Genomic DNA, 12,086 nt, shown 5'->3' with positions numbered 1-12,086 from the left:
CAGTCTCCATCTGGTTAAAATAGTGAATAATGTTTTTGTATTTTGAATAGATTTGACTGTTTTATTAGATTTGACAATGAAAGAATAGTGAAAGTGAACTGAGGCTACAGCCAGTGATCGAGTTGTTGAGCTTTTGCATTTTAAAAATCACATGTTGAATGGAACAGCAGATACTTCTGTCGGAGCAATATTAAATATGCAATGATACATGTATGAGATGCAGGAAATGGAATCCTGTAGACTGAACCACCAGAGTGATAGACAGTCCAAGTGTTAAAGCATAGTTAAAACTATTTTGTTAAACAATTCTTCCGAAATAGAAGCATGAATGAACGAATTAGCCCCGCGACGCCGTTCCCAGCCTTCGTACATTGAGAAGTTCTAAGACTAGGGGAGAGCACATGTGGACAAGTGAAGACAACAAATCAATTCACATGAATCTTTATTTAACCATTTCAATGAAAAAAACAAAGTAACCCAGAGAAATTTCACCATAAAAAAAGAAAGCAGTACAGGTAGGAGGAAAACACCTCTGCTGTTTTTAAAACAAGATCATGCCTTCATGTCCAGCACACCTTGAGATATCTAAAGACAGTGCATTTATCCGTTCTAAAGGTTCCGACTTGCTCGTGAAACCGCTTTTAGCATTGGAATAGTTAATATTAGCAAAGACAAATCTAGCAGACACTGTGGTCTTGGAAGGACTGAGGTGTGCATCCTCGATGCAAACACTGAAGATAAAAGGAATGTAACCGCCCAGTGGAGTGCACCGACTCAGAATATCACGTTCAAATCCTGATTGTAATCCGTGGCAGTAGCACACACACACATGCTCATACTGCCGTATCCACTGAATCAGAGGGATACGTGGATCCTCTGAACGACACAAACAACACTTCCATATCCTGAACATACACGTAGAAAAAGGCACAGATATGGAGCATTGGTCTTTGAAAACCCCTCAGTGAGAAAAGACTGAGGGTCCTGTCGTAGCACCCGTAAATGTGACAAACACAGTTATCATTTTATATACTGCAACAAAGAAAAAACAACAGAACAAGACATGGATGTTTGGCTGTAGTAGAAAAATGGAACGGGGGTTTTGGGAAGCACGCCTCTATTAGGTGTGAAGTGCGTGGAGCAAACTGTTGCAGGTTCACTCCTCGAGGTGGGGAGTGAAGATATCTTGACCGTTCATTGTGAGATCCGGACCATCCAGAAGATCTGTCCGTCTCCAATCCCATTTTCTCGTTTTACACTGTCCAAATTGTGAGAGCATGTTTGCTGGTTGTTGAGATGTGTGGAAATCCTTCAGACTTGTGAGCCCCCCCTCCCCCCCCCTCCCCCAAACTCAACCATCCCACTATGACACCCGCAGTGACTAAACGGGCCCGGTGTTCCTGATGAGCATCGCTTGTCGTGCCGTTGAAAATGGTGGAGGTGTCGCTGTCGGAGGCCTGATCAGATTGTTCGAGGGTTGTACTCGGGCAGCTTTTTCAGTCTCTCCTGTTCCTGCTCAGTATCCTGCCTGGCAATCACCAGAGAGTGACAGTAGCCCATCACCACCTGCAAAGACGTGAAGTGTCACTCAATCTTGTACTACAGACCAATTTATCTGACTGCTTCAGCTCTGACACAGCATCTCAAACAGCCCATCTAATGGAATGAGGATGAAAAACAAGTGTAGAGCAGACAGAGCGGACAGCATGTCTATTAGATCAAGGACACAGACATCACTACATGTTCATTACACTGAAAGATATGAATGAGTTTGTATGACATTCATGGTGCTTTTCCTCTAGAACTCACCATGTTTGTAGTTTTTACTGAAATGTCTTAACAACCAATCGGATTGATTGCCACGAGATTTGATGAACTGACATTCAGGATGATTGAAATAACTTTGGTGACCTTTGAGTGTTCATGAAGCACCATCATCGCTAATCAGAACTAATGACTTAAATAGCAAATGTGGGCATGCTAACACACTAAACTAAGATTATTCCAACGACCAAATGTCATGTTAGCATTGTCATTGTGAGCATGTTTGCATGTTGCCACAGCTTGTAGCTTGAAGCTCGGTGTAAACAGAGCTGCTAGCATGGCTGTGGACTCTTAGCCTGGTTTAAAGTTACACTCTCAGTTTAGCCTTTTCCAAAGAATCTTTTCAAACCGTTAGTGTGGACGACAAAACGGAGAAAGAACAATGGCATATATTTAAAGTTGGATGGCTCAGTGTGTAAATCCTCAAAGAGGTGTATGATGTATTGGTGGTTTACTCCATTAGGAGCTGATCAGAACCTTTGATTGATAGGTCCACTTACCTGCTCAATGTAGACGCCATCCAAGGTCTTGACCTCCTGGGCAGTGGTGGAGGACTTGGGTTTGTTGTCTCCATATCCCTGAAGGACAAATGACAAAATGCAGTTCGATGATGTTCAGCGTCTGTAAACTGTGTTCCATCATTTTGAATGACTGCTGAGGCCTCAGGTCTTACCAGCTCTCCAAATGTGGGCGAGGGGCCCCAGCTGATGGTACTCTCATCTGCAGCAATAATGATGCTGCTCTTCCTGTTAAATACAAACACAGTCAGTCGAACTACACAAAAGAAAGAGACTACTGCATATTAATGTAGAGCAAGGGATGAGAAGATCAACATCAGACTGTCCAACAGTGTTCCGACGGCTTCAGAGGTTTGACCCTTGGTGAAATGTCCTCTGCACACATTGCGGAGAGAGAGGAAGAAACGGTGGACTGGTCAGCACTCACCCACATGCCAGACTGCGGATCTTCCATCCACACAAATCCTGCACAGCTTTGGGGTACATGGTTGAGTCTCTGGAAGTGTTTGTCACCCCCCAGAAAAACAGCCCCCCTGTAAATAAATACAACACTGATCAGACACCTACAGCACACACACGCTTCATCACTTAACCCGACTACATTTTTTTAAAGTTAAACCGTTGAACAGAGCCTATTTGAGAGAGACTACATCCAGAGATCTTCTTTTCTTACCCATCTCACTGAGAGCAAAGCAACACTGGTAGCCTGCACAGATCTGAGCAGCGCCGCGTCCAGGAAAGTCAAACAGCTTGACCAGTCGAGGTACCATCTCGTCCTTCTGCTCCGTGTGACCCAGCCGCCCGTAACCACCAAAACCCCAGCTGAACACTCGCTTCTGAGAGTCCAGCACCAGCTGAAAGCCACACACCAGTTTTAACGTTCAGTGTAAAAGGACAGAGGCATTAGTTTGTAAACTATCGTGATTGGGTTCAGATGAAAGTAACGAGTGAAGCTTCTCACCGTGTGGTTAGACCCGCAGGCCACATCTCGGACTACCACGTTGGGGACGGGCATGATCTGGCCATCCTTGGACTTTTCAATGAAGATTGCCACTCGGCGAGCGATGAGCTCACAATCAAACTCGATGCGCTGGGCGCGAGCTATGAACTTACCATCACTGTTGTGACCTGTGAAGAGAAAACCCGTCATTTCATACAAAGACCTCGAAGACATAATACAGAATAAACCATCCAATACTAGTTTTGAGGCAAATGTCGCTGTTGAGGTTTAAAATATTGATATATAGGTCAATAATAACATTTTAATATAAACACTTACATAAAAAGTGTGAAAATGAACTTCTCAGTGCTCTGTGGTGGACAAAGACAATGTTTCTAAACGCACACACACAGGTCTGACATTTCTCTGCTGCTCACAGCTGACATAAGCAGGTGCTGATGCCAATATACATCTGTAAAAAACATCATCCAACCATCATCCAAAAACACTCAATAACTTGGTTACTCAAAACACATTTTAAAAAAGCTGTCACATCAAATACAATGGACATGTGTCTGCACGTTGTGAGCGTACCCAGCTGTCCGTACTCCGGGCAGCCAAAGGAATACAGGTTTCCTTTGCAGTCCACCACCATGCTGAATTCAGCCCCACAAGCCACCTTCACCAGGGGCTGGCCACTGTAGGAAATCTAGAGGGAGCGAGAGAGAAGGAGGACTATAAAGAAGGGACACTAACATGCTTCCTATGAAGCATCTGAAAGGTCATTGAAGGTACGGTCTACTTTTGTGTTAACGCAAAATCTATCTTTGCATTCTCTCTGATCCATATTAGAGCTGTTATGGTTTGCGTATTGTTATCAAACGGATAGGGTTCTGGGGTTCAACGAGGGATGTAGCTTGCATTCCACCCCAAACATTTTAGCTGTAGGTCGTTAGCAACATATGCTGAGGTGAGAACGAGTGAATTTGTGTATTCGGTGTACACTATGTCAAGAAGTAAAAATATAGCCAACTATGTAACAATATAGCTAACTGAGTCATCCTCCTACTGAAGCATTTTTTCCCCCATGTATTTTGGAAGTTTTTATGTAATATCCTAAAGGGAAGCTTTTAAGTTTTAAGCCTACGTGATGCCTTTTGTAAAAGTGTTGAATGCAATACAGAAGTGTTTGAAATGTTCCTTATTTTTATAACAGAGATATCTGAGCCGAGTTGAACAGCTGAGCTCAGTCCACAGCAACCTACGGTCTATTCTAAAAGAAAAGAAAAGAAACCCCTTAACCCGGGTATGAACTGAACCAGGGAATTCTTTGAACCATTACACTACTAATCCATATAGTTCTTTCTACTGATTGTTACAAGCTGTGGCCTGGCATGGCTATTTCTGTGATTATGAATATGGTTGTAGCTATTGTTATGGCTTAGGCTGGGACACGTGCAGGGTTTGTGACATGGCTGTGTAAGCCCTAGTTTTGAGAAGCTAGTGCTGAACCCCTGAGGTGTTTAATAACACATTCGTCGTATCTGATTCATATTGGATTTTACAAAGCGATCATTGCCATTGATACCGATTCTCAGTTCTCAGCTGTAGCCACAGAGAAAGATTATTTTAAAATAAAATGTGCTAGCCCCGTAGTGACGCGTGTGCAGCCCGCGGCTTGTAGTTCTCATGAATTTTGTTACATGTTTTGTGTAAATGTGACGTTCTTTTGTGTTTATTACTGGAGCATTTATAGCATATTGAGATGTCAAATAAAAAATAAAAAATGCACTACAGGAATGCACTTCTGTTTTTGTTTGATGGAAATGGGCTACAACTGCAGTTCGTTGTACATCCCTGTGTTGCATAATGACAATAAATTATCCTTGAATAATGACAACTTGGGTCAAGGCTCACTTAAGGTGGAACGGCGATGTTGTCATTTAGTGACTAGCCGATCGCCCCATGGACACTTCTATAACTGATTCTGAAAATAAAAATGACTTGCACTCAAGAGCAGATCTTTGAGTTAAACTGAGCTCTACTACATCATCAGCAAAAGGCTTCATGACCTGTAGTGCTTATAAGTATATGATGAGTTCTTACACAGGGGATGACTGCATGGCTAAGACTGAAGGCTACTTCTCAAACTCAGCAGTTCATCCTCTGATGCACTCTGTATTTCTTGTCACATGATATGGACAGATTGCATCACACTGAGCTGAAATATGGATAAAATATTAGAGAACATATCTGTATAAGCCTATATGCTCCCTGTACCAAATGAGCGGTGGTCTCTTACCATTGCTGGGCTGAGGACTGCATCCGTCTGGTTGCCTTGGCCGAGCTGGCCCAGCTTGTTCTCACCAAAAGAGTATGCAGTGCCATCATCTGAGGAGGAACAATGACGTCAGCAAACAATGCACTATACAGCAACTCCCACATTCAGTCTACCCTTCTGTTCAATACACTTTAAAATACAGAGCAATGAAAACTGGATTAGACTAAAAAGACTAAAAACAGAGGACCAATGAACATCAACTGAAAAGGAACTAAATGACTGAAATCAGCTGCTGTATACTTGGCTACGAGGAAAACAAAGAAACCCCTGATGAGAACACACATAATGTTTCAGCCTACCTGTGAGTGCCAGGGTGTGATTGCGGCCACAGGCAGCAGCAACAATCACCTGATCTGCGAGGGCCTCAATCAACTTGGGAGCCTCCAGACGCTTGGTGTCCCCGTGACCCAGCTGACCTTTGTCATTACGACCTGCATAACCAGAAACCAAGAGCTCAGTGATGGATCACTAATTCCACGCTGGACTCAAAACACAGCGGCACAGATCCACGTCCTCACGGTCAGTATTCTCAGCCGTATTTGCTGGGTATTTACTCCTATAAGCCACACCATCTTTGTTGGTGTGGCTTATAGGAGTAAATACACATATTTTTAGCAAAAAGATAATTTGCACCAGAGTGCAGCATGTTACTTACCCCAGCTCCACAGCTTGCCCTCAGTGGTAATGAGAAGACTGTGTGCAGCACAGGGCCCAGACACCACAGAGCTGACCTGGACATCATTCAGACAGCCGTAGCGGTGAGGACCCCACAGATTCTGGCCCAGGTTGCGGAAAGCAGCTGGAAAAACACACAGACCAAAACCTGATGATACCCATTTTATACACTCACACACACCATCTGTCAACACCTGTTCCATCTTATTTTCTTCCTCCCACTTCCTCTGTATGAGAGGAAAGAACACCCCTTATAATATAAAGCATCCTCATAAAATAAGTCCTCATAATTACCACTAAAGTATCCCTTTAGTGGTATCCTTGAGTTAATAGTTTATGTAAAAACATTTCACTTCTAAAAGGGTATCCAAAACTCTCTGCACTTTTCCCTTCAACAGAACTGTGATGAGTGTGTCATTGCAAAATATTTTACTTCTACTATGCTAGTTCACTCAGTTAAAAAAGGAAAAAAGATCACAGAAAAGATACACAGTTCATATGCATTTTCGATGGAGGCCGTTCAAATTGAGACAAACTGCTGCTTCACTTCCACAAGAAGTGCTAAAAATACCCAACCAAACCTTTTTATATCCAAGTGCACAACAAAAGAATGTTTAGATGGGTTTTTGGTGGTGTGGTAGGCGTAGTATCTCGCCCATGGAGCAGGTCTTTGTCTATGCAGCTGCTCCTGCTGACAACCCTAACCCCTAAACCCCCCCCATCTCGACAAAGCAGTTTTATCAGTGTGTACCAGAGTAGAGAGGCAAGGACGGAACAAGGCAGAGCACAGCCCGCCCCAGGCATCAGTGGGCTGCTGCAGGGGGGGCGGCACAGAGCATGCATACATATGAATAGACATTACTGTCACAATCAATTAATGGGATCTCACTGGCTTTAATCCATATGTGGCTCGTGCATCCCAAACAAAGAGACACACGTACACCTAACATGTGGTCGTCATTTCATTCTCTAGCGCAGACAAACTGGGGGAACCCAATCAATCCGTTATTGATTCTGTCTGGCTGTACAACAGCTGTACATCGCAGTGAGGAGTCAGGTACCGAGCAGAGAGCCCATACATCAAACAGAAACCCTAACATTCATTTTGTCCTAGATCCCCTACAGTGGGTGGGAAAAATTGTGTCATAACTGTGAAGCAGTGTTGATTCTAGCAAGGTCACATGGTTATTGACTGGTTGTGATTAACATGATGGTCAGGGCAAAAAATCCTGCTTAAGAGAGATGGATATCAGTATCGCCATATGTGTGTTAAGCACAGAGCTGGGGTCAGGATACGTTTAGCTTAGCATAAAGACTAGAAGCAAAGGGAAACTGCTGGCCTGGATCTGTCCAAAGTTGAAAAATACACACCAACTCCTCTAAAGTTCACCACGTCTCATTTGTTTAATCTATACACTGATGGGAAGGTAAAAATTACAATTTTTATGTTTAGATACTAGCTAGAACAATTGACGAACAGCTGTGTTCCATCCTCCCAGTACTTCTGTGCAGCGTCTACAGCACCAAATACAGTCAGGGAGCACAGGTGTTGGACAATCGTACCAAATGTGACAACAAAACTCCAGGATGCTGCACAAAGTCATTGCTTTGACTGATGTTGCCAAAAAATGGTTCCGGAAAGTAACCCTCTGTAAAACGCGTTGACACAAAGACTGATCTCGATCAAAGGGTCAGCTGCACTCACATCAGCATACATGAAAGCGGGTGTGGTCCGCCGCAGGTATGTGTCCTGCTGTGGACCTGATCCAGCTACTTCTTAAAAGATATTTTACCTTGTTGTTTGGGCACCTCCTTTCTTCCAATCAAATCCCAGTTGGTTGCTCCAAAGATGAGCAGCTGACCTTTAACCTTTGAGCACTCAAGTTTCTGTAGAAAAGGACACAATAAGGTTAAATGACATTTAAAATTTTAAAATGTCTTGGACTCAAAAAGCAAATAAGTTCAACAACTATAGATGGATAGAAACATCTGTGATTTGATTAAGGGAACATTCTGGCATTATGGAAAATAACACTTGTCATCCTGATAACAGTTTGGCCTTTTTTTGGTTTAATTCCCTGAACTTTAAACCAATTACTGATGAAATGCACAATCTGTTTTTTGTTTTTTTATCAATTTAATGCAACTAACTATTCTTCTGCAAATATATAAAGAATCCATACGTGTGGAAACTGTGGACATAAATCATATTTACTGAAGACACTGAGTGCATGAGAAAACTCTTCCTGGAGAGGATATTCCCTTTTTATCAGAAAGCAGATAAAAGATGTTGCAGGAAACTAAACAGTCTGACCCCATGCTAAGGGTAAAATACTACTTAAGCACCAATACATCTGCAGATTGGTATGTTTCACTAATTCAATATTCTGACTTATTGTGTGGATTTAATGTGATTTAAAACATTAAATTCCCAATCAGCTTATTCTCCTAGCAGGAATGACCGTACACAGATAGGTCATGTACTAGAACAAAAAGAAAAGATTAGTTAAAGAATTTAAAAATGATAAATATAATTCCAGTAGTTTCCTTGAAATAGCTACTTGGTTAGTTTACATAGTGTATCAAAGCCAAACCCACTATTTTCTCTTTGACGTCGTCGGCCACAGTGACGGGCTGGAGACCAGACTTGGTAGCAGGCTTGCCAGGTTTCTTGTTGTTCTCCTGCTCAAAGTCAAACTCATCGTCGCTACTGAAGTCCCTCTCTTTCCTTTTGCCGCTGGCCCTCTTTTTTTTCATCCCCCCATTCCCTGAGACATCTGTCACCTTCTTGCGTGGCATTTTTGTGTTTTATCTGAAGCTGTCCGTTGGAAAAGAGGCAGTTGTCAGTTTATTACAGATAGTAACAATATGATGTGTCATTCAGGCTTCCACCCAAAATATCCTACAGAGCTATTGGGCCAAAGCAAAAGGAAAAAAAAATATTAACATCAAGGACAATGGAAGATATTATAGAGAATGTGACAAAAAAAACACAACATAATTCAAGAGTCGTTTAGGTGGGAATGCATGTCTACAGAGTGAAGGATTACAGAATCAATGAGGTTAAAGACAATGAGCAGTGAGACAATGAGATGTGTCTTTGGTGTGCCACAGTGAAGTTATATCAAATACACCTAACACTTCAAACTATTATTAAAACCCGCGAGAGGATGTCGCGAGAGGATGGCTGTTGTTAAAGCAATATTTTTCACACTTCTGCTTTTCGTTTAAATGATCTTTTTCAAACTTTAAGAGAACAATTCAGACTTTACTGTGTAGTCTCTCACACTTACACACACACACACAGACACACAGAGCAAACTGCTACCGACTCCAGAACCGTGTGTGTCTTTAAACGGACCGCCGTAACGTTAAAGTAACGTTAAGTTTACGTGACCAAGTAGCCCCGGTTACCTCTATGGTAAAGTACCGAAACATTGACATAGGAAATATGTCCGCTCCTCTCAAGTTTCCTTCTTCAAAAGCTGTCTAACCAATAGCCAGAAGAGAAGCTAGCACCAGGAAGAACAAAGTAAAGGATGTTAAGTTACCGGTGTCCGTCTGCTAGCTAGCGTTAGCCGCTAGCCTAATGAAGCTAGCAGCTAACCACTGCCGTTCTTTGTTCACGTAATGTTTGGGGGAACAAGCTAGCTGGCGTGCTAACGTAGAACATGCAAAGTTGGTTAGCCGCTACACAAACGAGGAAAGGCAAACATCGCATGCTACAAAGACAGCACATTCCCATGAACCCGGGCTTTTATCAACTTGTTTAAGGTTTTGCAGAATAGCGGACTGGTGGGTTCGTTAAGCTAACTGTAAGCTAACAGGCACTCTGAATAAAGACATGGACACTGACGTTACATGAAAGGATGCTACGACAAAAACTTTTTCAATATTCTCGCGACTGGACACGTTCTAAGTTTAGCGTACGTACAATCTCTGTGATTTCTAAAAAAAAAATGTTATTTGTAATTTCATCAAGCTTAAGAATGAGAAAAAAAAAATGTACCAGTGATTTCCTGATTCAGCAGCTCTCTGCCCGTCTCCGGTTTGATTGATTTGAACAAAAGAAGCTGCAGTCTGCTTTCACACCACGTGGTTTGCGTTAAGTATTCATACAGGAAACCGAGCACTCTCCAAATTCATACAACTGGACGGAGGAAGAGTCAGGGCTTATGACGCGCAAACAGGAGGACGTTTAGCCTCAAACAACTGGCGCTGAAAGACACCGTTCAGCCACACTGGCATTGACAAACGTGTACTCCAAAAAGTTGTATCAGCACCTAATATAAGTTCTATTGAGAAATAAAAATACCGGCATAAAAAAAAGATTAAAACTTGGAACAAAAAACGAATCACAAACACACTGGTTCAGTTTTTGGCCTCGCACTTACAATCTATGAAAACTTGGAATGAAGAATACGTGTAATAAAATAACTCTTTGCATAATTGACTTTTGCATTTAATATAATTACATATTACAAGTTCCTCTCCTCTAATACATTCATGCAAAAAACAAGTCAACAACAAGACCGAGTTACATTTATTCTTTATTCCATGTCTTCATTATTTTAGGCATATCTTCAATATAAATACATTAGTGAAATATATTTGTAATACTGTGGCTTTCTCTTTATGCAATTCACTACATTTATCTGACAGCTAAACTTTTCAGTTTGAGATTTTATCCTTAAAAACTTGACAAACCTATAAAACACAATGTATTGTTGATCAAAACTAGTGGCATGATCTTTTTTTGGACCTCCAACGACCAGTCCAGTTGCAGTTTAAATCCATTATGTCTATCCAGGCGCATATGATATATATAGTGTAGACTTTAAAGGAATATACAAAAAGGTATTAATGCAATGCTAATGCTCTCAGTTTCTCATTTAGCACCCTTAAGCTTTTTATTGGTTGTTCTGCTGTATGTGTATTAGTGTGTAACTTCATTGAGAGAAACAAAGAAACAGAGTCAAGTTCATTGTAGGCTATGTGTCCACATGCATGGCCAATAAAGCTGATTCTGATATAGAGCACAACATTGTAGCCATGGCAGCAGACAATGCCTCAAATATGGATGTTGCTGAATAAAAGTTAACGTTACGAATTCTAAAATGTGGCGCTTCAAAAACATCTTCAACCCAGTGGCACAGTAGATCTATACGTTCATCACAGTTTCAATATAGGCACCCAAGATTAGTGACACCGATTCAGAACCAAATGTGAATGATGGTCAAAATCTGTGTTCCTGAGTTATAGTGTTTCAATCTCAAAGGGGGGATTAGAATTATTTATTTTATTTTATTTAAATTGCTAGATGTTATAATATCTGAACATTTTAAATCTGACCAGTTTCATCAAACAAGTCAGTTCACATACACACAAATACACTGTGTCGGACATTATTGACCGTATTAATCTATAATAACTAAAGGTTACTTGAAGGGACCCTGGAGAATCAAGTTGTAAGCATACACAACAATTTTGCCAATATTCTAGAAAAAACGTTCATATCACACAATGGGGCCCTCTAGGGGGAGTTTTTACAGAACAGTCCTAAATTACAGAATGTAGCCTTTAGACTTAAAAAGGTAAAAAGGGAACGGAAGTTAATCTAATAATGGGCTAATATTCACAATATTTCAAAGTCATTCATATTTACATGAACAAATATACAGTTTATACTGCTCATGAAAGTGCTTCATAATTTGCGGCTCTATGCTGCTCTCTGATGGACAACACTGCAACTCAACATGGCATGGAAAATTTCCACCACAATTAAAAA

At 41.4% G+C, this 12,086-nt stretch overlaps 1 protein-coding gene across 1 annotated transcript; it reads right to left on the bottom strand.

Moving 5' to 3' along the window:
• Positions 1-433: 433 nt before the first annotated feature.
• rcc2 (regulator of chromosome condensation 2) lies at positions 434-10,542 on the bottom strand. Its single transcript, XM_054609112.1, has 13 exons — positions 10,308-10,542; positions 8,897-9,116; positions 8,092-8,185; positions 6,279-6,422; positions 5,923-6,054; positions 5,585-5,673; positions 3,877-3,991; positions 3,304-3,470; positions 3,016-3,196; positions 2,770-2,875; positions 2,498-2,570; positions 2,325-2,402; positions 434-1,566 (listed from the first exon to the last, which is right to left on the bottom strand). The coding sequence occupies exons 2-13, from the start codon at positions 9,095-9,097 to the stop codon at positions 1,462-1,464; spliced, it is 1,485 nt and encodes a 494-aa protein (XP_054465087.1). The 5' UTR covers positions 9,098-9,116; positions 10,308-10,542; the 3' UTR covers positions 434-1,461.
• Between the last annotated feature and the right edge of the window lie 1,544 nt (positions 10,543-12,086).

The sequence above is a fragment of the Anoplopoma fimbria genome, chromosome 12 (assembly GCF_027596085.1).
Source record: "Anoplopoma fimbria isolate UVic2021 breed Golden Eagle Sablefish chromosome 12, Afim_UVic_2022, whole genome shotgun sequence".
NCBI classification, from domain to species: domain Eukaryota; kingdom Metazoa; phylum Chordata; class Actinopteri; order Perciformes; family Anoplopomatidae; genus Anoplopoma; species Anoplopoma fimbria.
The sequence above is the reverse complement of the archived record's forward strand: the minus strand, read 5'-3'. Positions and strand labels throughout refer to the sequence as shown.